We start from the raw sequence: 27,486 nt of genomic DNA on the forward strand, positions 1-27,486 counted from the left end.
AGAAACATTGTTTATTAGACATGATTAAAACCTCAAGTAGCTCCTGACAGCCTTTCAAATTGGTGTTTTGAAGGTTCTTTTGTTTAAAACACAGAGATTATATAAGCATCAAGAACCGTCATTCTTCGTGGTAAGACCACTCGGGCACATCAAGGAGGATTTCACACACTTTGCAAACTCTACGTTGGAGCAACATGTCGACAAGGTCATTTAAAGGTAGACAACTCATACTGCAATGGTGAATCATGGGTTGCACCCAAGAAATAAAATAAACAACTACAGCTACCTGCAAGAGAGCCTCATAAATCTGCAGGTCATTTAAGAATCATAAAAGTAGAAAAAATCAAGGCTGTTAAATTCTTTCTTTGCACAATAGCAAGGTAAGAACACGTCATTGACAGAGATTCTCTCACACTACACAGTATGCTCCTTGCATTGCTGTCAGTGAAACATATAAACACAATTTTTTTGGAAAATATCATTTGGGGTACATTTTGTGTCTTGTTCACTTGATTTTTATAAAAAAGATGCATACATGCATTAACGAGGACGAAAAAAACGTCTGGGTGTAAAAGCCCTTCATGAGTGAGTAGACAATACCTCTGTAATATGCGCGTCATGGAGTTGAATTCTTCTTGTCCTGCGGTATCCCACAGCATCAACTTTACATCCTCTTGCAGATTTTTTACAAATCTGCAGAGATCGATCATAGTGTGTCAAGATTCTTCATGAATCAATAACACTTACTCTGGTAGTCCAAAGATTTTCTTAATTTCTTGAAATCCTATTAAAAGCATTCCACTATCCTTAAACAGTTACTAGAAAAGCATGTCTTTGCAATTGTTAGTATCCTTCCATTGTCAACATATAGATATCCTGAGATCGCTAACAGTATGAGCCAATAAGCACACCTCAAACATTTCTGTAAATTGCATGCAAGATTTAGAATCATATTGCAACTTAATCAATTAAGCCAGGCTGTATAACAGCATAACTTATGTAAGACCACAAATTATTTGTACACTAACCAAAGTAATAGGGAACAAATATTTTGGCCTACCAGAATGCCGGAACGCATTGCCAGGTGGAGACCCCGCCCAAAATGGTTCGGAATGGACTTCTCCCTCTCTCCATTGCCCTCAAGTTCTACATCGCTCTCCCTCTCAACATCTCCCTCAAGCTCTATATCACTCTCCATTTCCCTCAAACTCTACACCTCCATCTCCCTATCTAATCTCCCTCAAGATCTACATAGTACATCTCCCTCCTCATTCTACATCTTCCTCACGCTTTCGTCCCCTTTTCTCATCCATGGCCTCCTCTTCTTGCACTCTAAATGCTTGTAGAGGCAAGAAGAGCGTCACCGAGGATTGAACATGGTGGAAGCACATGAGCCACGAACCTTTATCTGCCGCTGGTGGTCGTTCAGGCTCATAGTCTTGCAAGTGAGGGCACACCACCTTCATGTCAAAGGCCACCAGGTGCTGTTTCGCCCAAATGCGACCGCCGAGAAGAAATCCGAGCTTGAACGGCAGGAAAGGCAAATGTTTTCCAAGACCGCAACCCACCTCGTACACAAGGCCGTAGACCCTAGCACCATGGTAATTCCACTGGCTCTTAGGCAGCTTCAGTGGGTCGTGGCTCCAACATTTTCTCCACCTTGTTCTAGTCATATCCTTCTTTTAATTGTAATTGGTATTAGGTGACAAAGGACTCTACATGCCACTGGGATTCAAAGGAGGAGGAGGAGGAGGTGGATGCTACCGTTGTCCGATTCTTTCACCATGATAACATCCCATCCCTCATGGCTCGGTAAGCTCTCTACATTAACATGGCTGGCAAGCTTACTCTTGATTCGTGAGTGTTCAATGTCCATGCACTAATAATTATTGCTCTTTTCTTGTGGTTGGAACTGGAACAGGTCAGAATACTGGAAAGTTATGGTGAAGAGGATCAGAGAGTATGGCCTAAACTATGTGTCTCCATCTTCAGGGGCCCTCCGTACCACTTTGCTTGAGAGAATGAAGGCCATTGTTGAGCAAGCAATACTCAATGTGCAGCAGCAATGGGGAAAGCATGGCATACCCTTATTGCCGATGGGTGGAGTGACACAAGGGGAGATATATTCATGGAATTCTGGCTTACTCCAAGGATGAGATATACTTTGTGCTATCACATGATGCCACAAAGACCGGAAAATCAACCAAGGTCCTGGCCACCGAGTGGGCGGCCGCCATAGAGACGATCGGTCCCGAGTATGTGGTGGATTTTGTCACAGGCAGCGGGAGATATGATAGAGGCCTCTATCCACATATCACCATGTTATTTTGTATGGCCCATCGTCTCAATAACCTCTTGAAGGATGTTGGAAAGTTGCCCTGGATACAGTTTCTCACTGCAAAAAGAAAAAAAAATATTGAACTTCATAAAGCAACTACAATTCATCCACTCTCAGTACAACAAGGGTTCTACGGCTAAGGTGCTCCTCGAGCATTTGGAGACCACTTTGCCTTCAACTACTTGCTTTTCCATAGGTGGCAACATGTGAGTACGTGTAAACTTGGTGATTCAAGTGAAAAGGGTCTAGGCCTTGTAATATCATAGACTAACTTTCGATTGACATTATATTGGAATTACAAATAATATTGTGCTAGCAACATTTGCAGCCTTGTATTCATCAAACTCAGCTGATTTACATGTCCTTTGGAAAGCGGTATCAGAGCTCAGGGATTGGGAGCACCATTGGAGCTCAGCGGGGAGGCAGCCGGAGAAGCAACAAAAACTGCAGCAAGGCAGGCAGAGAAGCACCACTTCCGATGTTTTGGTAGGCGGATAATCGACCTCTAAGGATGATCGGCTTGTCATGATTCTGTATGGTCATGATCCTTTGCCGTACCACATATTGGCATCTATCTTGTCTTGCCAAGGCATGCCAAGGAGAGCATCACAATTTGAAAGCTTCATGATATGGAAATCAACTGGTCCATTGTACCCTTGGATGGAAATTGGTAAAGATCCAATGAGACGAGTAACTTTCATAGTTACCTAGAACAGGGAATGGAGAACGGCAACGCGCATGAAATGCCATTCCCTGTTTCGGATACTCCCCTTTGAGACACGGAACGAGGATTTGGAACGGAAAGTTGGAATGGGAATGGGGAATGGAGACTTGAAAATGGCCATTCCCTTTACTAGTATCGCCAATAGCTAGTTTTGCTTCAATGTGTAACTCAATTTATCAAAGTCTATCCCAATCCGAAACAAAGTCAGAAGAGATGAAATCCTTAGAAGCTCCATAATAAAAAAAGATCAAAGCAACATGTCCCTGAATTTTTCCTTGTGCTTTGCATAATTCTTTTGATGACCCATGGGTAGATTTACCATAAACATGGAAAACAAGTCCCACGGAAGGTTGGGACTTCGTAGCCGGTGGTTGCGTCACTGTTGTATTATCTGTGGGTTATGGACAATGTAATAAAGTATGTCCTATCTAGAAACATCCAAAACATCTGCCTTTCCTATTGTAAAGTTTTCCTTTGTCAAGGTGTGATACCACACGTTCAAGGTACAAGTGTACATGATTGCCCATATCAGCATCTTGTGTAATACCACACTTCAAGGTGCAAGTGTACATGATTGCCATATCAGCGTCTTCTGTAATACCACACGTTCAAGGTGCAAGTGTACATGATTGCATTTGGAGAGATGCCCTCTCTCTACATCTGCTGAAAACAGCCCAAAGCTTCGTGACCCTGACCCTGTTGGACATATCCTGCAATCAATGCACTCCATGAGACAACATTGCAGACAGGAAGCTCGTCAAGGACCTATTGCGCTCTGTCAAGTCCACCGCACTTGACATACATATTAACTAGCGTGTTGCCTAAGTATCTGTTCTTTTCAAGCAACCCACTGTCACAAATATCATCATGTATCCTATTGTCTCGGTACAAATCCTTCTTCTTAGCACAGTCTTGGAGAATGTCTGCCTCATCGTCACGCCGTGCCTTAGATCTCCCCCTTCGCCTTGCCATGTGCTCGTCTTGCAGTACCTCTACTCCTATCTGTCCATCCACAGAGCAAAAAAGAATCTCCCTTGTGCTGCCTGTGCAGCTATAGCAGATGGGAGACAGGGGACACTGCAAGCATGGCGTTGCTGCCATAGAGAGATAGGAGAGAGGGAACACTGCCGGCATGTGAAGGTGTAGAGCATAGCAAGCCCACCCCCCGTACATGGTGCGCGAGACCCTCTCTGCTGCTCTAGAGCTCCTCCACTCCGTCTCGAACCTGCTCCTCGTGGTCGGATACGAAGCTGCCAAGTTTTGCCAGGGGTCCTCTCTCTCTCTCTCTCTCTCTCTCTCTCTCTCTCTCTCATTGCATCCGTTTGGCTAGTCAGTGCGTAGGCTTGCTCGCGTAAAGCTCAGCCTCAGCACCAGCACGCAACAACAGCCCACTCAGGTCTCATGGCAGCAGGGCAGCAGAGCGTGGGCTCTTAGACAGATGTGTGTGCGAACAGCAAACAGCGTGCGGGTCAGCACCTTAATTACGAGAGCATCAGAACCTTTGATGACGTGGCAACTCTCTCTTTCTCTCTCTAGCATCCAGCCATCAGCCAGCGATACCAGTTGGGAGTTGATCGCCATCAGAACCTAGCAGCCCAGCGTTGAGTTGTTGCAGTTCCAGCGTTGAGAGAATTCAGCCCTAGCGTTGGCAGTAGCAGTACCCTCAGCATAGCAGACAAGCATCATCAGCAGTAGTACCGACAACGTAGCATCAGCATTCAGCAGTCAGACATTGCATCAGCATCTAGCATCATTTTGAGCAAACTGCAGCGCTGATGGCCACTTGTTGCGAAGAGCGCGCGCAAAATGCTCTGGACAGCCAGCTCGTGAAGGTTTCAGTGACGCACAGATGCTGAAAACCGTGCAGGTCTAAAGTTCACGCAAGTCAGAGGGCGAGCAAGAGGCAGTTCGGACAAGGGTGGAGCCCTCTCTCTCTCTCTCTCTCTCTCTCTCTCTCTCTCTCTCTCTAGTAGTAGTAGTAGTAGTATTTTGTTCCACTTCTAGTTCTTTTCTAGTTCTTTTGTACCCAGACATGGTATTAGATTCACTATTTTGTAATTGATTGGTCTCATAGGTCATTTTGGCCTTTTGAAGACGTTAATATAACATTTCATTTCATTTCTGTGTGTGTGTGTGTGTGTGTGTGTGTGTGTGTGTGTGTGTGTGTGTGTGAGGTGCCAGCCAGCCCATTGGGTGGAGCTTTCAACATCAGCCATCGCGTTTAGCCAGTGCGAGTTGGAGCAACAGAACCCCATCAGTACTCAGGAGTGTTACTAAACACGAGCAGAACTAAGGGCCTGTGCAACAGGGGCCGTTATGATGGAGGTCATGAGCGCTTCACCAGTTTGCAAGTCCCGTACGAAGGCAACCTTCATGCTTACAAACGAGCGGATAACACAAGTGGAAAGGGAGAGGAAGGAATGGAAAGCAAAGATGGAAGGATGGCGGAAGGAGAAGGCCAACCTTCTTCAAATGCTCCTCAACGAAGGCATGCAATGGAAGAAGGAGAAAGAGGACCTGTACGCAGAGAAACAAGCACTTAAGGCGGATTCACAAGCACTCAAAGAAGAGGTCTCAGCCCTCAAGCGAGAGCTTGCTGATAGAGCAAGCAATGGACTAGAGGAAGGTGAATTCCAAGCCTCGGTGATAGAGGAAATCAAGGTCATCAAGGAACAGGTACGGATGATCAAAGAGGAAGAGAAACAGAACGTGGCAAACACGTCTTCGTGGGTGGATGTAATCACAAAGACACAGAAGAAGGCGGATAAGGCCGAGAAATGGATAGAAGTTGCTAAGAAAGGGAAAGGGAAAGAAACCACATCTATCCCCACTCCTACAATCATCAACATGACTTTAGAAGAAGAACAACGAAGGAAGACTAGAGCACTGCACATACAAATAACCGGTCTAAAAGACTGAAATGATGTGGAAGGGGAAGTCAAAAAACTTCTCCGCATGATGGGTAGTGAGGCTACTCATACAAAGGCATGGAGGGTAGGGAAGAAGACACAAGGAAATGGGGAGACATCAAAGGAAAGAGCTCTAATCATGCGCCTCCCATCCATGGAGGCAAAGAAGGACTTCTTGAAGAAGCGTCCTACACTAAAGAAAACGGGCATATTCCTTGGAGATGACCTCACACTCTCACAACTTGCTTATCTGAAAGAAGTTATGCCCGAGATAATGACAACTCGAGAGAAGGGGAAAGTGGCCTTCTACAGGGATGGACGAGTGGTTATTCTGGAGAAGCGCCCTGCATGACGGCGCGAGACCTGTGGGACCACACTCAAACTGGCTACATGGAATTGTAATGGATCTTTGCACCTAGATGTAGGGGCCTTTGAGGATAGTTTCACAGGGAGAGACATCATTTTCTACTCTGAGACTCATCAGGCCCCGGGGCAGTCCATGCCCCATGTGAGCGGATACAAATGGGAGACAGCTTGCAGACAGGAGACTCGATCAGAGCACAGAGGACGAGGTTCAGGAGGAGTGGCAGTCTTATTCAGGGAGGAGCTACAATCTCTTATACATATAGCTCGGAGGGATGAGCATGCTAGGTACATGTGGGTGAGACTAAAGGCAAAGACAGGTAGATACCTCTACATCGCTATTTGCTATTTCCCTCCTAGTACGGCAATATATGCATCAGCTAGAGGACAGTCCCCCTTCTCTATTTTGGATGATGATATATGGGAGTTTTCCAGAGATGGCGACATAATTATCTTGGAGGATTTCAATGCTAGGACTGCCCATCACCAGACAGTATTCTATGATACCTCAGAGGAGTTGATGCGGGAGCTTCATATTACAGAAGTGGGCCTGTCTAGATTATCACATGATGAGGAGCACAGATACTTGATTGATATCGGGACTGCACATGGATTGGCCATTTTGAATGGCTTACAGAGATTCCCTGCAGCAGCAGGTGGTTTTACATGCTTTCCACATCGGCATGGCGCTAGTACAGTGGATTATGTTATGGCTCCGCCAGGACTCATTCCGTCCTTTCAGGATTTTATGGTGGGAACTAGGCCGGTTGGGGTAGCAGTCGATCGTGCTATCTTGTCTTTCACTCTATCGTTCCTGTTCAACACAGCTCCATTGGGAGAGGCCTCCACACATACTCGGTATACACATTGGGAGCCAGGACGACCACTAGATGAGCTCACCCAGATTCTGACAGAGACGCTCCATGATGCAGCATCAGAGGCATATCCCCACAACCAGCCTACACGCAGACGATCTGGGAGCATGCCTCAGGACAATTGATATGATGAGGAGTGTAGAGAGACGAGGATCAGATTACAAAGAGAGGTGCTAATGGGTACTACTACACAGACAGTCAGATTATCTTTCGCCGCCTAGTGCAACGAAAGAAGAGGGCTTACCTATCTCAATTAGAGTCTGATTTGTATCAGCTGTTTATGAGTCAGGATTCTAGTGAGGCATGGAGGCCTTTCAATGAGCACACTTCACCGCCAGCCATCACTTCCACAGAGACATGGGGGAATATGATATATCTCTCTATAAAGCATCGGGGCAACCACCTTTGCCTGACCCTCCAGAGGCATGCCCAAAAACATGTACTTTCTTTACTGCTGAGAGGATAAGGAAAGCCATTGACAGGATGAAGACAGGAAGAGCACAGGAGCATGATGGTCTGGTAGCAAAGCACTTTATCCATGCCAGAGATATGCTTGCAGAGCCTCTTGCTATGATGTTTAATAGAGCCATGTATGAGGGTTTTCCTGAGACTTGGAGTATGTCCACAATTGTGCCTATCTTCAAGTCGGGAGATCCTATGCTTCCTGGGAATTACCGCACCATCATGGTTGGTCACACTCTTGCTAGGCTACATGCATCAATTCTTGAGCATGAGTTGAGTGGATGGGGGCAGAGAGAGGGCATACGAGCAGCAAGACGGGCAGGGTTCAGAAGAGGTTTCTCCACTCTTGACCAGATTTTGACACTCACAACCATTATTGAGGAGGGTAGACATCATGGCAGGAGGATATATTGTAGCTTTGTGGATTTCTGCAAAGCCTTTGATACAGTGCCACGAGCCAGACTCATACGCAGATTGCAAGACATGGGGGTGCCCACAGAGCTGATTTGGGGGATCTTAGCTTTATACAAGACAGTGGTAGGACAGGTACGCACTACTCAGGGCATGTCCGACATGGTTCGCTCCACCATTGGGGTGAAGTAGGGTTGTCCCCTATCTCCGACTCTCTTTGGGATATATGTAGATGAGTTTTCAAATTATGTACAGACAGAGGGTGATAGAGGTGCTCAGCTTGCAGGGACATGGATTCCGTTGCTATTATATGCTGATGATATTGTGCTGATCTCAGATTCTCCAGAGGGGATGCAGTGTCATTTGGATGCATTGCATGTATTTGCACGGAACAGTGGATTGTCTGTGAACCTTGGTAAGACCAAAATAATGGTGTTTAACACCACGACAGTGGGTAAGGAGGTCCGCCCCCACTTTTACATATGGTGGAGAGACTGTGGAGTATGCATATACATACACTTATCTTGGGGCGGTTTTCAGTGGTCCAGTATTTTCCCTGAGACGTGCAGCAGATACGTGATTGACCAGAGCCTATGCAGCATTGGGGAGACTTGAGAAGATATGTTCACAGATTCAGTTCCAGGAACCTCGGACAAAGCTTTGGCTCTTTGACACTTTGGTCACTTCGGCCATGCTGTACGGAGTGGAAATATGGGACCCCTAAGTTGATCATCATAGCAGAGCTGGCAGTACTGATGGATGGAGATGTATGGAGAAGCCCTTGGTGTCTATGATTTCTCGGATGATAAGGGCCAAGGCCTTAGTACCACATGACATTGTTAGGGCGGAGCTCGCTGCTCCTCCATTGGTAGTGGAGGCACTCACTCGATCAGTTTCATTTATGCATAGCACCTGGGCTCTCCCTAGAGACAGATGTGCTCGATTAGCACTAGAATCTTCGCGGCAGCTGGCATTGCAGGGAGATAGATCATGTTGGTATGCAGAGATGGCATCTTGGTTTCAGTTACATAGCTTTAGTATGGATCGGCTACCCCCATTTCAGTACTCTTTGGATGCACCCTCCATCTCCCTCGCTAGGACTGAGATTACCAGGCTCGTCAGACAGGACTTGATTCAATTGGATACGAAGAGGACATGGATACAGCCTACACATGAGCTACGTACGAAGATGACTTTCTATAGAGAGCATCTTCTCCAGCTCACGGAGGATGGTTTGTGATCAGACCAGGATACATGGATACTCATCTAACCCACGGGATACGATGTGCTATTGGTCAGATACGCACATCCTCACATCAGCTAGAGATCGAGACAAGCAGATTTAGAGTACCTGCTGAGTCAGAATTTTTCAGGTGTGCCAGATAGAGCCCGAGATAGAGCTACATTACATACGTCACTGCCCAATATACTATGAGATACGAGGCCGCTTTCACTGTCTATTCAGAGAGGGTTTTGGGCCACTTTCTAAAGTCATGAGATAACAGGATCAGAGATGCCTCGGATTATACTTACTGGAGATTCACAAACACAGAGAGGACCTCTTGAAGAGGGGCACAATGAGAGAGATCCAACGACAGCGGAAGATTACAGATTTCTTTCAGTCACAGACAGAGGAGTTCGAGCAGCCCCCACAGCAGAACAACACCAGAGGCACCAGAAGCATACTGCTTGATCGGGTGATAGAGTTGGGGCGGTCCCGTCGCCCAAGGATGAGGGGGCCCTCTCGACATCGACGCAGATTGCGATAGAGGATCCATACCATACTGGCGCGACATAGGAGCCGTCCCGACAGAGTGCCTACCTTGGAGGACATTGAAACTCTATAGCCTTTTGGATACTGATGTATATGTATATGATGCATCGATTGTCAGAGAGCTCCATTGTATCAGCTCACCCTTTGTATTCCCTTTGTATCACCCTTCACCCCACCCCTACCCACTATTTTCTTTTCAGTTCTTTGTACTTTTTGTACCCAGACCTGGTATTAGATTCACCACATGTAATCTTTAGGTCTCATAAGTCATTTTGGCCTTTTGAAGATGTTAATATTACATTTCATTTCATTCTCTCGTTGTTGCCATGTTGCAGAGCTCACTTGCTGGAGGAAGGATTTTGCGCCACGTGCCTGGGAGAGGGGCCGGAATTCCTTCCCCCATTATGTATAGTATAGATGGGCTTATTCCATAAAAGCATCAGCGTGGCTGTACTGCCACATCAGCAATCCGCAGGCTGCCACATCATAAAGTTCGTACAAAGTGCCACATAAGCATGCAGCCATGTTCTTAGTCCGTACAAGGTGCCACATCAGCATCGACCACCTCAGCAAGTAGTCCGTGTTCTCCCTCTGCCTCCATACGGTAGAGTACTTCGACATCATCATTCACTGACACAGGTCAGAAAACTGAGATAAATTTATTTGTTTCTTGAAGAGCAAGTCACATCCAGCCAGGTATTTTTATTTTTTCCACTGTATTGCTTATCTGCATGGTATTCAAACTTTTTCAAGCAGGATCTTGATAGGATTCACCCTTGTCAACGTCTAAGACCAAGAGACCAGGTCCTTCATGTTTTAAAACCCAAGTCGTTCTAACTAATACAAAAGAAGGCACTTTCTCTTCACGCAAAAACAAAATCAAGGAAAAGTGTTGGAAAGATCAACTTGATGAATTACAAAACTAGCAACATGCTTCCACAGACACAACACTCACATGTGCTTTTCAAGAAAGTCCACTCCAATTGTTTTCTTATAGTCTTCTATAAACTGACTTTTACAGAACTGCCGAATCAGGCTGGTCTTCCCCACACTTCCATTCCCCACTATTACCACCTTCACTTCTCCTAGAATAAGAACAAGAGAAAAATTGACCAAATCTTTACTTCATTCAACAAAGAAGAAGCAAACAATAATATTCTCTCAACTAATCACCAAGCAGCATGAAAAATTGAAAACTCAAAACTTGAAGCATCTACCTATTCATAGGTTTTGTAAAAATAAGCCTGTTCCTCTCTCTCCTCTCTCTCTCTCTCTCTCTCTCTCTCTCTCTCTCTAGATCAGTATCTTTCCTTCATAGCACATGGGAGCTACCACGCAACAGATATGCACGACTAGCGCTTGAGTCATCGCGACAACTGGCCAGTGAGGGTGATAGTTTATGTTGGTTTGCAGAGCTATCATCTTGGTTTAAGCTACATGGATTTAGTATGGACAGGCTGCCCCTTTTTCAGTATTCCTTGGATGCACCCACCCTCACCCTCACACATTCAGAGATTAGCAAGATTATCAGACATGATCTCAGTCAGCTGGATACTAGAAGGAATTGGCTGTCTCCGTCACATGAGTTGGGGACGACAATGGCTTTTTATCGAGACCATCTTCTCCAGACGGCAGATGATGGGTTCATCTCACGCCCCAAGTATATGGACACCGACCTATCTCATGGCATTAGATGTGTTATTGGTCAGCTATGCACCTCATCTCACCAGTTGGAGATAGGGACTTGCCGATACAGAGATATACCCCCAAAGGAGAGGTTATGCCAGGTTTGCCAAAGAGAGCCAAAGTCAGAGGAGTACTATATCTGCCAATGCACAGCATACTACGAGATCCGCGGGCATTTTCATTGCTTATTCAAGAGGGGGCTTTGGCCCCGTATCCCGCATCATGGATTACTATGATCAGAGGTGCCTAGGTATCTTCTTGATGGAGATCCATAGACTCAAGAGACTACCCTTAGGAGCAAAAGGCCTACACATAGAGGATCCATACAAAGCCAGATCACTACTTTTTACAGAGGGATGGATTACTCCGGATGGCCAACCACAGGTTACCCAGTCACACCCTCATCGGGGCATTCTTCTTGATCAAACCATCCAGCTTGGCCGCTCACGACACCCGCGGATGCAAGAATCTTCACACCGTAGACGAGGTCTACATTGGAGGCTACAGAGCATTATTGAGCGACAATGGTGGAATCTTAACAAAGACAAGATACGGAAGGAGGAGAAGGGAGAACTTGATGATGAAATTAAAGCGCTTAGGAGATTTCAGTCCTTGATAGGGAGCTAGTTGAGGCAAGGGCAAATGACGGACTTGAAGAAGGAGAGAGTGGATGGAGATAGATAATGCCACACACGAGAAAGCTTGGAGAGTTGGCAAGGAGTGGAGGCATAGAGGAAACAAGGGGGAAGTTCTTGAGAAAGAGGCCCACTCTCAAGAAGATCGACATCTTTCTTGGCAACGATCTCACCCTTTCACAACTTGCACACATGATGGAAATCATGCCAGAGATTAAGGCCACAAGAGAAAAGGGAAAGATAGCCTTCTATATAGAAGGAAGGGTGGTAATTGTAGAAAGACGCCCTACATGACGGTGCAAGACCTATGGGACCTAACTAAGGATGGCAGCTTGGAACTGCAATGGATCTCTCAGACTAGATGTGGGTGCCTTCGAGGACAGTTTCAGAGCGAAATATCGTTTTCTACTTAGACTCACCAGGCCCCGGGTCAGCTGATGCCACATGTGACTGGATACAAATGGGAGACAGATCATCCAACCAGTAGAGACAAGATCAGGGCACAGGAGTAGAGAGTTCGGCCGTGTAGAAGTTCTTTTTAGAGAGGAGTTACAGCCGTTCTTGCATATCATTCGGAGGGATGAGCAGGCCAGGTATATGTGGGTGAGATTGAGGTCCGAGACAGGCAGTTTTCTATACATTGTCATATACTATTTTTCTCCTAGTATGTCAGCCTACGGTGCACCGCAATGACAATCCTTTTTCAGTGCTAGATGATGGACAGATGCTCACAAAATGTGGAGGTTACAGGGTATGGGAGACACTTGACAAATATGGGTACTGCATATGGGCTAGCAACAGCCGGCTTTACTTGCTTTCCACATAGGCATGAGGTTAGCACAATGGATTATATTATGGCTCAAGCGAGTTTTGTCTCTTGTATTGAGAACTTCACGTTTGGGCCATGGCCCATCCGTGTAGCAGTGAATCATGCCCTTTTGACAATGACCATCTCCTTTCAGTTCAGTACAGCACACATACCACAGGCAACAGCACCTACTTTTACTCTGTGTACATAGATGGGATCTACAGACACATGCACAAAGGAACCAAGGCGACCTCTAGAAGATCTCACTTATATATTGAGAGAGACATTGCAGGATCCAGCAGCAGAGGCATACCCGACACTAAGCCTCGGCAGAGACGACGTTCTTGGAGCATACCCCAGAACAGTTGGTATGATGAAGAGTGCAGAGAGACGAGAGCCCGGCTTCAGAGAAAGGTACTTCTGGGAGTCATCACTCACAAGCGGGCGTTTCTAGCTCGACTAGAGTAGGATTTATACCACTTATTTTTGGCATGGCGACTCTTCCATAGGCACTCTCCCCCTCCATCCATCACTTCTGGGGTCAGTATGCATCATCCTTATACACAGATTCGGGGCAGACACCTCTTCCAAATCCTCTAGAGCCATAAGTTTTAGCTCAGCCCTAATCATCACCTAGACCTTCTCATATATGTGCTCATATTTGGTCTTGGACACCTTCACTGCCCCTCAACGAGATCGGTGATGAACAACTTTCCCTAAGCCTTTGCCGTCAGAAAGTTTGCTTTGCCTTCGGTGGAGTTTTGAAAAGTCTTCCGCCTTCGTGCTCTATTGATTCGTCCATTCAAACTAAATACTGAGAAGAGAGAGAGAGAGAGAGAGAGAGAGAGAGAGAGAGAGAGAGATTTTTAACGTCTATAAAAAGGCCGAAGTTGGCCTATGAGACAAATCAAAGTACATGGTGTCCTTGTGTGTATCCATAAAGGATAAAAGGTACAAAAGTAAAAGTAAGCTATCCTGTGTAATGATTGGGGGAGGAGGTAAGTGATACAAGGGTACTGGGGGAAAGATGCAACCCTATATGCTGGGGTAAATCATGAGATGCTATCCTATCTCTAGCTCCATCCAGTCCCATAGTCAGGGTGTAATACATAATGCATGGGCAGATAGGGTATGAACAATCTGCGTAAGATGGCGGTTGGATCTGCAAAAGCTCGAATGCATCGCTCCTCCAAAGATCTATAGTAGTGCTCTTGGATCTTCTGAATCTCTCTCTGGTGTAGGCAAGGTGTCCTCCGTCCATGGGTGCGTGGGCGTCTGCGAGCTTGGACCTCCTCAGCCTGCTGTAGAGTCACTCCTCTCTGGATGGTCGGAGGTGATGGTGCTACTATGGTCCTCTGAAAAAAGTCCGTGAGTTGTGCTTGGTGCTCTTCTTTCACACCTGATGCTGCCTAGAGGAGGGAGTCCCGATGCTGCTGTGCCTCTATGAGGAAGCAGCCGAACTATCGTCGTCGGTCTCTGGACTCAAAAATCTGATGTAGAGTGGGCTGATCTGCAAACAAGGTCAGATATCTGCCTCTAATCTCCTCATATGCTCTACATCTGCATACATAATGCTCCTTGCTCTCAATCTCGCTTGTGCAAAGTCTACATATCCTCTTTGCTCTTGGGACGTGTGCAGCTCTCCCTGCCTCAATCTCTAGCTGGTGCGATGATACTCTGAGCTGTCTAATGGCAACCCGTGCTCTATGTGGCATGTAGACATCCATGTATCTCGGTCTCTAGATGAACCCATCTGCTAGAATGGTCAGGAAGTGGTCTCTTTAGTGTTGTCTCTTCGTGGGAAGAGACTCTCTGGGTGTGATTCATGTCTCCCTGATGTATAGCTGCCAGAGATCCTGTATGAGAACTCGATTCCTCTCGGTGTGTGAGAGGCGTATGTGAGGGGAGTCAAGATCATACTGAAAAGGAGGCAGATCCGTGATGTCCAAGCCATGGGATGTAAACCACTCTATGACCTGTGAGTACCATGCCCTCGTGTCCCCCTCCTGATGCAGCTGTATCGATGCCTCAAAAGCTCTGCGGATGAGTCTGTATGGTGGGAGCTCTCGATGCGCTGGATGAAACAAACTGTCTAAAAGAGAGCCTCTACTAGCATCGGTGGTGCAGCTAGCTCTGCTATGATTTTGTCATGTGGTATTGAGGGTTTGCTGTGGAGCAAACGAGAGATCATGATGATCTGTGGGCGCTCTATCTGTGACCATAGAGATGTTGATAACCTTGGTGCCCATACTGCGGCTGCATACATCATGGCAGGTGTGACTAGAGTGTCAAAAAGCCACCCTTGGTGCGGGGCTCCTGGAAGTGGGCCTGATGGCATTTGCGCTCCAAGGTGGCCAACGCTAGCGGCATATCCTCGTGTAAGCCGGCGGTCTCGGGCTGCCTGGGCCATGGAAAATCTGCCAATGGTGCCAGTGAAAGTCACCCCCAGGTATACATATAAATCAACCAGATCGAACTGCCCGCCTACTGCTGTGAGTACTGCTCTGCTCCGAACTGTCCTAGAGGTGTGGAAGAGCATGACCTTGGTCTTGCCAAGGTTCACTGTGAGCCCTCAATGTGTGCCGAAATCATCCAAGGCTTATAGGTGGCTCTATAGTCCCTCCTGTGTCTCAGAAACTAGAATGATATCATCAGCATAGAGCATAATATGGACTGGTATACCTGCCAAGTCTGATCCCGCTCCGCCTGCTCGTAGAATGTAATCTGATATCTCGTCGATGTAGAGACGTCAAGGAGAGGGGGCATCCTTGCTTCACACCAATGGTGTTAGCAATGGAATCCGATAGTTCACATGGGCATCGCACTCTACCAAAGACCTGTGCATACAAAGAATGGCCCATATCATCTCAGATGGTATCTGTAGCTCCTGAAGGCGTTGAAAGAGTCTCTCTCTAGGGATAGTGTCAAAAGCCTTGCGAATCCACAAAGCAGCAATAGAGTTTCCTCTTCCATGCTTTCACTCCATCGATCAGGCAGCGAAGCACGAAGATGTGGTTGATAGTTGAGAATGCATCGAAAGCCCGCCTGTCCTGGTGCGCGTATCCCTGATGCCTTTGCATGTGTGCTAAGCTCTGCCTCAAGAACTGCCCCATACAATTTGGCCAATGTGTGACCAATCATGATAGTCCTGTAGTTCCCGGGTTCAGGGTGTCACTAGATTTTTGGATAGGCACGATGGTGTGCATAGTCCACTCCTCTGGTAGTCCCTCAACCAGAGCGCGGTTGAAGAGACGTGCTATCCAGGGGGAGAGAGTGTCTGCTGCATATATCAGGTGCTCACTCTGGAGTCCAGTGTGATCTGCTGAGTGGCCATGCTGAAGGCGTTGGATGGCCCTCTCCACCATGCTAGATGTGAAGAAAGTCGGGGTAGTAGGTCGAGGATCAGATGGTGCTGGGATCAATGGCTGCCCAAGTATTTGGTATAAGCACTCGGCATAATCATGCCAGATCTGGGGGTCCTCCGGGGGGGGGGGCGTGGCTCTTTCAGAATCCTCCATGCTGTGGTGCAGTCTGTACTCATGAGAAGGTGGTATAACTCATGCTCCTGCACCTCCTCGAAGGCCCGCCGTTTACGACGTGTGATAACCTTCATCTGTCGCCTGCCTAGCTCTCGGTGATCTCCTCTAAGGCTCATTGAGCCCGTAGCTGTCTAGATCTCTGCACTCCCCGTCGTACCATCGGTTCTGGGGCATCGTCCCAGAGGGTGGGGGTCGGCCACTATGGGTAATGTGTGGAAAGCAGCTGAGGGCTGAGGTGTGTAAGACTGCGGAGAGCTAGCTAGTGAGTGTACAGAGTGGTGTGTCTGGATCGAGGGTGTAGATCCCCTCATATATATGTGATGCGTAAACTCTAGCTAGCTCATGTGTGTGAAGTGTATAGTGGTGTGTGGTATGGATGTAGGTGGTGTATGTGAGATGGGTGAGCTAGTGAGAGATAGGGCGAGATATGCATGGTCAGCCCCAATAGGTAGTGGTGAGATGGTGAGGGATGTGAGCAAATGGGTTGCCCCTTTGAAGCCGATGATGTAATCCATTGTGCTACCTTCGCTGGCTATTGATGGCAATATACAAGTCAGGTCGCCGGATGATGGCCATTGCGCCATCCCATTATATATACCTTCATAAGTTCATAATAGTCTGAACTCACGAATTATAAGAGGGAATAAAGCACTCATAAATCTATAGAAGCAATGAACCACGAAAAGAAAAGAAAAACAAAAACAAACAAACAGAACAAACTAAATCACTTTGTTTCCTACAAAACAAAACATTATTAACTTAAAAATGTTTTTAGAAAAGGTATGTGTAAAATAAGTTGACGCAACTTACTTGAGTTAAAACAGGTACTCAACTTTAAGCAAAAAAGGATAAGACATCTTAAAATCTGAATCCTAAAAATCAAACTTCACACAACAACTTCTAACGGAACACATTCTTAAGTCCTCAGGTAAGCTAAATACAAAATCGAAAAATGAATACTACTACAAACCTACGAAGAGCAAAGAACCAAACTTGACAATATGTGATCTCAACTTCGCTGCTTGTCCAAACAGGAAAATTAAGATTATCACCTTTATCATGCATAGCTTGGACAACAGCTATGACATCCCTACTCACGTCGTCAGTGCCCAAGAGTAGGTGCAGGTTTATATAGAGGTCATTCATGCTTTGAACATACTCTACAAAACCAATGAGCTGAGTTTCTATCACCCTCCGGAGGTGATGGGCATACTCACATGATAAAGGCTAGCAATTCGTCAAGCTATAGTAAAAATACTAGAAGCGCTAAAGATCAAAACAACAACATAAGGTGTTATTAAGTCAAACAATAAGTGGGCTTTTTAGCTCCCCACTTCTATTGAATTTACTACTAATTATCTTGAACATTCCAAAGGAAGAAACATTAAAAATAAACTTACTACGATGCAAAAATGAACGAACGTTTTTCATGATTCTTTTGAATGAGTATCCTTTTTCAACTAGTAAAGAAATAAGATGGCAAGATTGAACAACAAAAGCAGATTTACTAGAACAAAGACGAGAAAATCTAAATAGTTGAGAGCAAATGACACCATACTTAGCTAAAAAAGAAATGTTCGAAGAAATGTGAGGCATACGGATGATTTTTAGGTTGGCATATTCTAGTTCAAGGTGCTTATCATAGATATCTACTTCTAATCCCAAGGGAGTCTGAAAAATCTTAAGGTCTAAAAAGGCACAACAATCACTATTTGTGGTACAGTTAAGTTCACAAAACTCCTTGGGATAAATTCCTCCGCCTACAGAACTCGAATTCAAGTACATAAAATCTTGAAAAGAAGGAACGTCGGGGACAAAAAGATCATCTACAAAGCGTTTTACATTGCATAACTTGTGCAAAAATATTGGGCAAGTGTTAGCGAGGACAAGACGCTCCATAAAATCAAACTCATAAGTAAAAAGATAGAAATTAGCAAGAAAAACAACACAATTGGTGCCCATAGGGATACCAATTGTTTGCTTGAAAAGAGAGTCGCCGATGGTTATATATAAATTGTCCAAAAGAAAATCTAACCAAGATATGATGTCAATGTCATCTACAATCCTGGTAAATCTCTTTCTTGCTTTGTCTACATCTACATTCTTACTTTTCAGCCATAAGAAGTCAAAGTTCAAGGCTGACTTTTCTACTAGCAATGCCTTGTACCTATCCTTCTCAAGCTTGTACGCAAAAACTATTGAAATAAGAGACTTGACTCTAAATTTAAGGTCCTCCAAATTTAGCTTCGTGTATAGCGTTGTAAAGTCAAAAGTTTGGAGACATAAAGGAGAAGATTTCTCCATAAGGCTTCTTGAAGAGTTCAAAAACTTTAAAACGGGAATCACACCTACTGAATCATTTAAAATCCAACTTGAATCGGTAGGTACGTCTGCTTCCTTTAGCATATTTTTCCACAATTCATTTACGCTAGGTAAAATGGCTTTGAAACAATAACTAAGCCATTTGGAAACCTCAGTCAAAGAGGTGTTACAAGAAGCAACTATAAATCTAGGCTTTATAGGGTTCTTGTGGAACTTCCAAACGGTATATAAAAAAGGTAATTTACGCTGACACTTGAAACCAAAAGACTTACAAAAGTCTTGATGTTTCAAGATAACCTCTTGCATTGAAAGATCACAATCAATGTAAGTCTGAGAGTTTACTTCACCTAACAAGCATTCTAAATAGAAGTTTTTGCACGTAACAACGAAGTTATTAGGGTACTTATCTACATAAGAGATTACAAAATCACGATGAAATTTCCTAAGAGCATCACGATCAGAAGAAGATAATCTATTCCTTCCTAAAGAAACGTTCCGAGAGCAAGATGGTAATTTCAAAGAAGCTTTCTTGAGGACTACAGACTTCCAATGGGTAAAAATACCTTGAACTCCTAAAGACTCCTCAAACTTTACTACGAAACTAGAAATTCCTTTATAAATAACGAGACAGTGCTGTGATCCCAAGCGAAGTAGGTGTCTCCCATATGGTGTGAGTGTGGTGGTATCTCTGGATATCCTCTCTACCCCTGTGTCCTCCATGGTGGAGAGTAGGTCTCGGTCATCGAAGTCGTAAATATCACACTGTCTACTCTATGTCATGGCGTTGAAATCCTCTGTGAGGAAGACTTCACCCAGTCTAGAGTACTTCATGATCTCCTCCCTAAGACATGCATTGGTGAGTGTGAATCATCCTCCTCCTCTCCTCCGTGTGTGTGGACCTCCTCTGTCTCTCCTCCATCTATTTGTGCAAACCTAGAGCCGCTAGGCGCAAAGTAGCATATGGCGATGTAGAGGATGTGCTCCTCAGATAGCTCAATCCGTATCCACATGTAGCATGCCTCTGGATCACATGCTACTATCTGTATATTGCTATGAAGTGAACGGCGGTAGAGGACTGCTACTCTGCCAGATCCTCTGGAGGTGTTGTGCCGTGTACACTTCCTGTGTTTAGTGTAACAAACTTGGACACTCCAAGTCAAGAATCAACCGCGACAGCACCAAATAACCACTTCAAAACAATTCACAGATCACAATAGATTTGCACTGGCCCGGCGGAGTTCCGTGCCTAGAGATATTGGCCCCAAAGACTGGCGCCCCTTTCGGTATTTCTTTTTGTATTAATCAATCATCAAAGTACAAGAGAGCGGTTAGGGTTTCACTCTCAGACTCTGCGTCCAGATGCTCTGAGAAGTGAGGCCCTCACCACTAATTTAAAGGTTACAAGGGATGCCCAAAAGCAGAGCCCCAAAAGCTTTTAAAATCAAAAGCATCAGTTCTCTCTCTCTCTTAGAGAGTCTTTTCTCTTTTTTTTTTTTTTTTAAAAAAAGCAAAAGCAAAATTCGCGTCGCTCATCATTTTCCAAAAAAAAAAAAAAAAAAAAAAATTAATAATCCGCCTCCGCGATTTCCGGAATTTAGGGTTTTTGGCAAAAATTAGGGTTTGCAAGAATTTTAGGGTTTCTGGCAGAAATTAGGGTTTCTGCTGTCCGCCCCGTCATCACTTTGTGACATACCCCCCTCTTGAAAGCATTGTAATCGACCGCGATTACGCCTGCAAAACGGACAAAAGCCATAAACCGTCTTAGCAGACACTGACTGTTAGTACCTACGTACTAGGAACACACATCTAGCACATGTACAAAATCGACAGTCACATCACACGACATCACAGGACATCACCAGACATCACAGGACATCACATGACATTCAACATTCATTCGGATCTTAGACCATGATTTATCGGCAATGTAGCTAGCAATCACATCTAGGTCCAATCGGGACCTCATCGATGTCCGATTGACTAACCCCTATTGCAACCATGTCTATTCGAGATCAATCAGACCAAAATGCTGCAGTCATTTCGGCTATCAGTTCCTGCACTCACAAGAAGTCAAGAACAAATCAGTATCATAATCAGGAATTCCATTTCATAAAGTCATCCAGCAGAATACTGTCAGCTCTCAGTATCCCTGAAGCTCAAAGAGACATCAGTGACTTTAGTATCAAAATCGAGGCATCTGTTGACAAAGGAGTGGAGCGACTCCCCTCTTGTGCATCCCACTACACCAGATCTTCGGCCAAGCTGAGTTTCTGGGTTCCGTTTGGAGTAGACTATGCTAAACCAAAACATCGAGGTAAAGTTTCACAATCCGAGGAGTATCTGCTAGGTCCTCCTCCTCCATCCACTTCGCATCAAATGCAGGAAAGTTCTTGAACTTAACCAAGAACCGCCTTCGGACTTTACCTTTCTTCGTATCATTATGTGCCAAAATCTGTTCAGGAACAAGGATCTCCTCGTTTTCTTCCACTTCGGGTTGCTCATCAGGCTCCCCATCATCAGGCACATCACCCTTAACAGGGTTCAAGAGACTCACATGCAATGCATTATGAATCCTCCAAGTATCTGGCAGGTCCAATCGGAAGGAGACATCATTTATCTTGTCAGTAATCTGGAAAGGTCCGTAGTATCACATACTAAGCTTTGGAAAAAGCCTCTCCTTTCCCTTTTTTTTTTCTTAGGCGTGCCTTCTCAAAAGTAAGAGCACCCAATCATCCTCCTTCAGTTTCCAGTCGCGACGATGGCGATCCGCTGCCTTTTTCTGTCGTTCTTGAGACTTCTGTAAAGTCTCGTGAACCTTGGCAAAAGCCGTATCCAAATCTCGCGAATATTCATCCGCTTCAAATTTCTAATCTTTCGTGCTCAGGAAGGATGGAACCTTCGCAGCAGTTTCAACAATCTCTCATGGCGTCTTCCCCGTCGAAGAGTGTATCGTGTTATTGTAGGCAAATTCCACCAAAGGTAAGTTCTTTTCCCATTGAGTCTTCTGATGCGAGATACAAGACTTCAATAAATCTAAAATCACTGAATTGGCAATCTCAAATTGCCCGTCAGTCTGCAAGTGGAACGATGACGAGAACTGCAACCGCGTCCCAATGTTCTCCCAAATTGCCTTCCAAAACAAACTCATAAATCTGGGGTCTCTGTCGGAGACAATCGTCTCAGGCGTGCCATGTAATCGGAAAATCATCGTGATCATTCTGTATTCTCGGGAGATAAAAAAAAATGAAATCCATTTCAATATTTTCCCAGGGGCGGGTGGGTGGGTATGGGTAAAGGCTGTAACAATCCCTGTGCCTTATGCCTGTCAAACTTGACCTTCTAGCATACCAAGCAACTGCGCACAAACTCTTCCACATCCTTCTTCAGTCTCCGCCAAAAGAAATCTCTCTCTACCCCTTTCATGGTGGTAGCAATGCTGCGGTGACCCGTAAAAGGTGGACAGTGGCAATCAGTCATAACCTTTTCCCTCAACGGCTGTGTAACGCACAACATAGTCTTTTTCATCAAGTAGCCTTCCCGAAGGGAGTATCCAGCTACTGTCTCCCCATCCCGTATCCGTGTGAAAATATCTGCAAAATCTGTATCTGTGGCACACTGATCGACCATATCCTCGAAGCTCCTATGATGTATCGCGGAAATAGCCAGAACCAACGGTTTCCGAGACAAAGCATCTGCCACCACATTCTTCTGTCCCTGCACATGGACAATCTGGAAGTGAAACTATGACAAGATGTTCGCCCACCGCATCTGCTTTTCCGAAAGCTGCTTCTGTGACAAGAAGTAGCGCAAACTCTGATGGTCTGTAAAGACAATAAAATCCGCTCCGAGTAGGTAATGCCGCCACTGAGTAAGAGCATGGATAACCGCCAAAAGCTCTTTCTCATAAATCTGTGCTGTCATCTCCGGCCTAGAGAACAAACGGCTCTCGTAAGCTATGACATGGCCTTCTTGCATCAAGACCGCACCCAGACTACGACCACAAGCATCACAATATACTTCGAATGACTTCTGCAAGTCCGGCAAAGTCAAACTAGGTCCCGTAGTCAATTTCTCTTTCAATGTCTGAAAGGCAGTCACCTCTGTGGGTCCCCACGAAAAAGGTACTCCTGTCTGTGTCAAGATATGCAAAGGGGAAGCAACCTCTGCAAACTTTCGTATGAACCGCCTGTAGTATGAACATAGTCCCAAGAAGCTTCTAACTTCATGGACATTCCTCAAATCGGGCCAATCACGGATAGTCTCTATCTTGGCCGGGTCCATTTGCACTCCTGTTGTGTTGCTGACACAATGTGTCCCAAAAAGTGTATCCATGGTAGGAAAAAATTCACTTTTCTTTGCATTAATCACTAGCGTGTGATCTCGTAATGCCTAAAAGACTTGAAGCAGATGATCTCTGTGTTCTGCCTCATTCTTCGAGAAAACAATGATGTCGTCAAAGAAAGTGCCAACAAATAGCCTGTACTCTCGAAAAATCCTGTCCATCATCCGGTTAAATGTCGCAGGAGCATTGGTTAAGCCAAAAGGCATCACCAAAAACTCAAATAACCCAAAAGTCGTCCGAAAAGCTGTCTTGTAGACATCTCCTGGCGCTATCCTGATCTGATGATATCCACTCTTCAAGTCAATCCTGCTAAAGCACGAGGATCCCTGTAACCTGTCGAGTATATCATCGATCCTAGGAATCGGAAATCTGTTCTTGATGGTGATTTCGTTGAGAGTGCTATAATCGATGCACATTCTCCAAGATCTGTCTTTCTTCAAAATCAACAACACTAGAGAGCAATACAGTGAAGTACTAAGCTGGACAAGACCCTTTTCCAAGAGGTCTTTCACTGAGTTCATAATCTTTTCATTCTGTACTCGGCTCACACAATAAGGTGGCCGATTCCGTGGTGTGCTTCCAGATATCAGATCAATGGTATGATCTTCAGGCCCTCTCAAAAGCAATCGGCATGAGCGTGGAGAAAAAAATCTTGGCGTTCTTTTCTTCAGGTCAAAACATATTCAACTTTTATCCATGGTTCAGTTCTCCCAAAAGAATGAGTAAGAAAACTGAAGTTCATCAAGTACAATCTCTAAGCCCTTCATTTATCAAAGTCGCTTTCTCGGCCCGGTAGTCAACCACGGCGTAGTTCTTGTGGTACCAAGGGATCCCGAGTAGAACGTCACTCACGTGCCCTGAACACCCCTGTCATTGCAAACGAAGTTTGCCAATGCTCGGTGTAATGGCAACATCCCATCCGGGTGCCAGTCGAACTACCTCCGCCAGTGGCGTCAGTCTGTCGGGCGCAGTTCCAAATCGAGCCGCCAATTCCAAGTGAAAAGAAGTTGGCCTTGGCTCCTTCAAAAGAGCTTCTACATCCTTCACTTTGCCCCAAAAAAAAAAACGGCAAAGTTTGTACTTTCATTCATTTGATTCGGTGCAAGTCCCACGCCATGTGGTACCAGTTCTGCTTTTCTATCTGCCTTTTCTGCCACATTCCTCAGCTGCTCTCGAACTCTCAGACCTGTCGTCGTCTTTATCATTCTGTTCTTTCTGTGCCTTATCAGGGCACTTTGCGGAAATATGTCCATGTTTCCCGCATCCAAAGCACTTCCCCTCTCTGATGAAGCGAGCTCTCTCCTCAGGAGTAAGCTTGGGTCGTGCATCCTTTTTTTTTCTCTGGGTTGCTCTTTTTCATTCTACTTTCATTCCCAGAAGTCTGTTTGGCTCGTTGTGTCATGGCCTCATCTGTGGGGTAAGTCAGACTGCCAGAGTGAATGGCAAAGCCCCGCTTCGCATGACTCATCAACTCCTGAATAGAAGCTGACTTCTGTTCCAAGCAGTGATCTCGGATCTCTGTAGGTAGACCCAAGGTAAACCGCTCAATTTGTTCTCTGAACGAGATCTTCTTGAATGAAGAGGCGGGTAGAAAAGAGCTCCAGAATCTTTCACAATAAGAATTCACTGTATCGCTCTTGGTCATCCGGAGATGGTTCCAAGCAGCTCGTATATCTCGCTCAAACTCTTGAGTCAACCAAGAAGAAATAAAAAGCCTCTTGAATTTCAGCCATGTAACTGGCACAGTCTTGCTTAATAGAAGCGTGGACCACCAAGTAGGAGCATTCCCCTCAGAGTAAGAGGCAGCTCTCCGAATCTTGGAGTGCTCTGAATAGCGTCCTCCCGCGAAAGCGATGTCAAACTGCTGTATAAGAGACAAAGCCTTCGAAGCATCTGAGTATCCTGAAAAGTATCAAACTTGATCGAGTGGCCACCTTCCTTAAACTCTCGGACTTTCTTGCTGTTATCTTCGAGAAAGTCATACTGGTTGGCTTTGTAAAAATTCTTCTTGTTCGCATAAAACTTTCCGTCATCGGAATCTGAGCTGTCTGTAGACGAGTCCTCAGTAGAACTGTAAGTCTCTGGGCGAGATGTAGCCTTCTTTGCCTTTTTCTTGCCCGTTCCGAAGCTTTGTGTCTTGCTTCGCTTTTTGCTTTTTTTCTGTCTTCTTCGCTCTAATCCGAGGAGCTAGAAGAACTGTCAGAAGAAGAAGAAGAAGAACTGGGTACTCCTTCAAATCGAACACGCTTCTTCCGTTTCTTTGCTTTGTCGAATGTCGACTGACGACCCAAATATCCCGGGAAGTCAGTACCTTTGTTCTGCTTTTTGCCGTGCTTTTTGCCTTTCTTTTGCACGTCGAAAAGCTGAGCAATCCGTGCATCAACCACGTTCTCCAGTTCCTTCTCCGTATATTTCTTGGAGGTAGAAGGTTTCTTGAGAGCGGGTTTCGGGAGTGGTGTTGTGGTTCTCTGCCACTCCATCTATACCTCTTTCAAAGAGGTCTGGTTCATATATTTTACCATCTTCAGGTCCTTGGCAAAATTGAGCATCATCTTTGTTGCATCGCCAATCAATTGACGACGCTCCATCTCTGTTTGCTCCGCCTGAGTAGGCTGAGGCGGGCCATACTCTCTGTCTGAATCTTCGTTGTGATCCCAGCCCGCATCTCCAGATGCAGAGGGAGTCGACTGATCATTGCCTGAAGCCATAGGTGCCGCGGAAAAAAAAAATTCGGGGATCGTATTTCCCGTAGAAGAGAAATCGGCCGTGCTCTGATACCACTGTAACAAACTTGGACACTCCAAGTCAAGAATCAACCGCGACAGCACCAAATAACCACTTCAAAACAATTCACAGATCACAATAGATTTGCACTGGCCCGGCGGAGTTCCGTGCCTAGAGATATTGGCCCCAAAGACTGGCGCCCCTTTCGGTATTTCTTTTTGTATTAATCAATCATCAAAGTACAAGAGAGCGGTTAGGGTTTCACTCTCAGACTCTGCGTCCAGATGCTCTGAGAAGTGAGGCCCTCACCACTAATTTAAAGGTTACAAGGGATGCCCAAAAGCAGAGCCCCAAAAGCTTTTAAAATCAAAAGCATCAGTTCTCTCTCTCTCTTAGAGAGTCTTTTCTCTTTTTTTTTTATAAAAAAAAAAAGCAAAAGCAAAATTCGCGTCGCTCATCATTTTCCAAAAAAAAAAAAAAAAAAAAAAATTAATAATCCGCCTCCGCGATTTCCGGAATTTAGGGTTTTTGGCAAAAATTAGGGTTTGCAGGAATTTTAGGGTTTCTGTTGTCCGCCACGTCATCACTTTGTGACATTTAGACTCCCACTGATAGTCCTGTACTCGAGGTAGACCTCTCTCTAAGCTCTCCTGTCTCTGTGAGTAGAATGATGTCTCTACCATGCATCACCTCTTCCAGTCTCCCTAGGTGTGTCCATAGAGAACCGTTGCAGTTCCAAACTGCCATAGCCATATGTATCTCCTCGTAGAGTGTCCCATAGGTCGCGAGTCCCTATGCTACAGCCTTGCCATCAATGATGACTCGGCCATATCTGTATGAGCCCCTCTTCCCCTCCTTGCGAGCTTGGTGTACTCTAGGCATGCATGCGCGTCGGTGTGCCACTTGCATTGGTGTGAGATCGTCGTCTAGGTAGATAGGTGGTCCATCAAGCCCTCTCGAGATCACCCTCTTGCAAAGGAAAGTAGACCGTGCTTCTTCGGAGAAGTGTAGGATGAGGGCCCTCTTCCTTGTAAGATCTTTACCCACTCTCCAAGCTTTGAGGAAGGGGGTTATTCCTCTTCCTTGTATCCGAGTTTCTTGCATAAAGCCTTTCCATCAAGCTCGGGGTTGAGGCCTTCTTTTTCCAAAATGCACGTGACACGAATGTTGAGGCGTCGGGCTTGTCTCATCTTCTCTTCCTCAAGGGTAGTGTGCACAATGAGGACTTCCTCCTTTTGTGTCTCCTCTCTTGCCTCCTTCTTGATGTTCTTCTTGACTACTTCGACCCACCCATTTTTAGTAGCTTCCAATTTGTCCTCGATGCTAGCAGTCAAAGCTTTGGTGAGTTCTTCTCTAAGGGCTTCCTTCGTGTCCGTGTGCATCTCGCCTTCTTCGGGGCTAAGGGATGCAACCGAGGCTTTGAGGAGCTCGATTTGCTCCCTCATGTCTTCTCTTTCTTTGGCCTATTCCTCTTGTTTCTTCTGCCATTCTTCCTTCTCTTGCTCCTTCTCCATCTCCCATCTCTCCTTCTCTTTCTCCCACTCTTTGATATAGGTCTCCCCTTCCTTCTCGAG

The 27,486-nt window shown here is 45.5% G+C and overlaps 1 protein-coding gene and 1 pseudogene across 1 annotated transcript in view; both read right to left on the reverse strand.

Moving 5' to 3' along the window:
- Positions 1-282: 282 nt before the first annotated feature.
- LOC147456676 (uncharacterized) overlaps positions 283-27,486 on the reverse strand; it is a 46,457-nt gene continuing 19,253 nt past the window's right edge. The window contains exons 2-4 of the mRNA XM_086513876.1: positions 10,812-10,941; positions 601-693; positions 283-307 (exon numbers count right to left, since the gene is read on the reverse strand). Of these exons, the coding sequence (XP_086370002.1) occupies positions 283-307; positions 601-693; positions 10,812-10,941 (248 nt within the window). The remainder of the gene's footprint in view (positions 308-600; positions 694-10,811; positions 10,942-27,486) is intronic.
- LOC147456677 (uncharacterized) lies at positions 26,705-27,357 on the reverse strand (annotated as a pseudogene).

This window comes from Adiantum capillus-veneris, chromosome 6, assembly GCF_014529385.1.
Source record: "Adiantum capillus-veneris isolate H3 chromosome 6, ASM1452938v2, whole genome shotgun sequence".
Lineage (NCBI taxonomy): Eukaryota > Viridiplantae > Streptophyta > Polypodiopsida > Polypodiales > Pteridaceae > Adiantum > Adiantum capillus-veneris.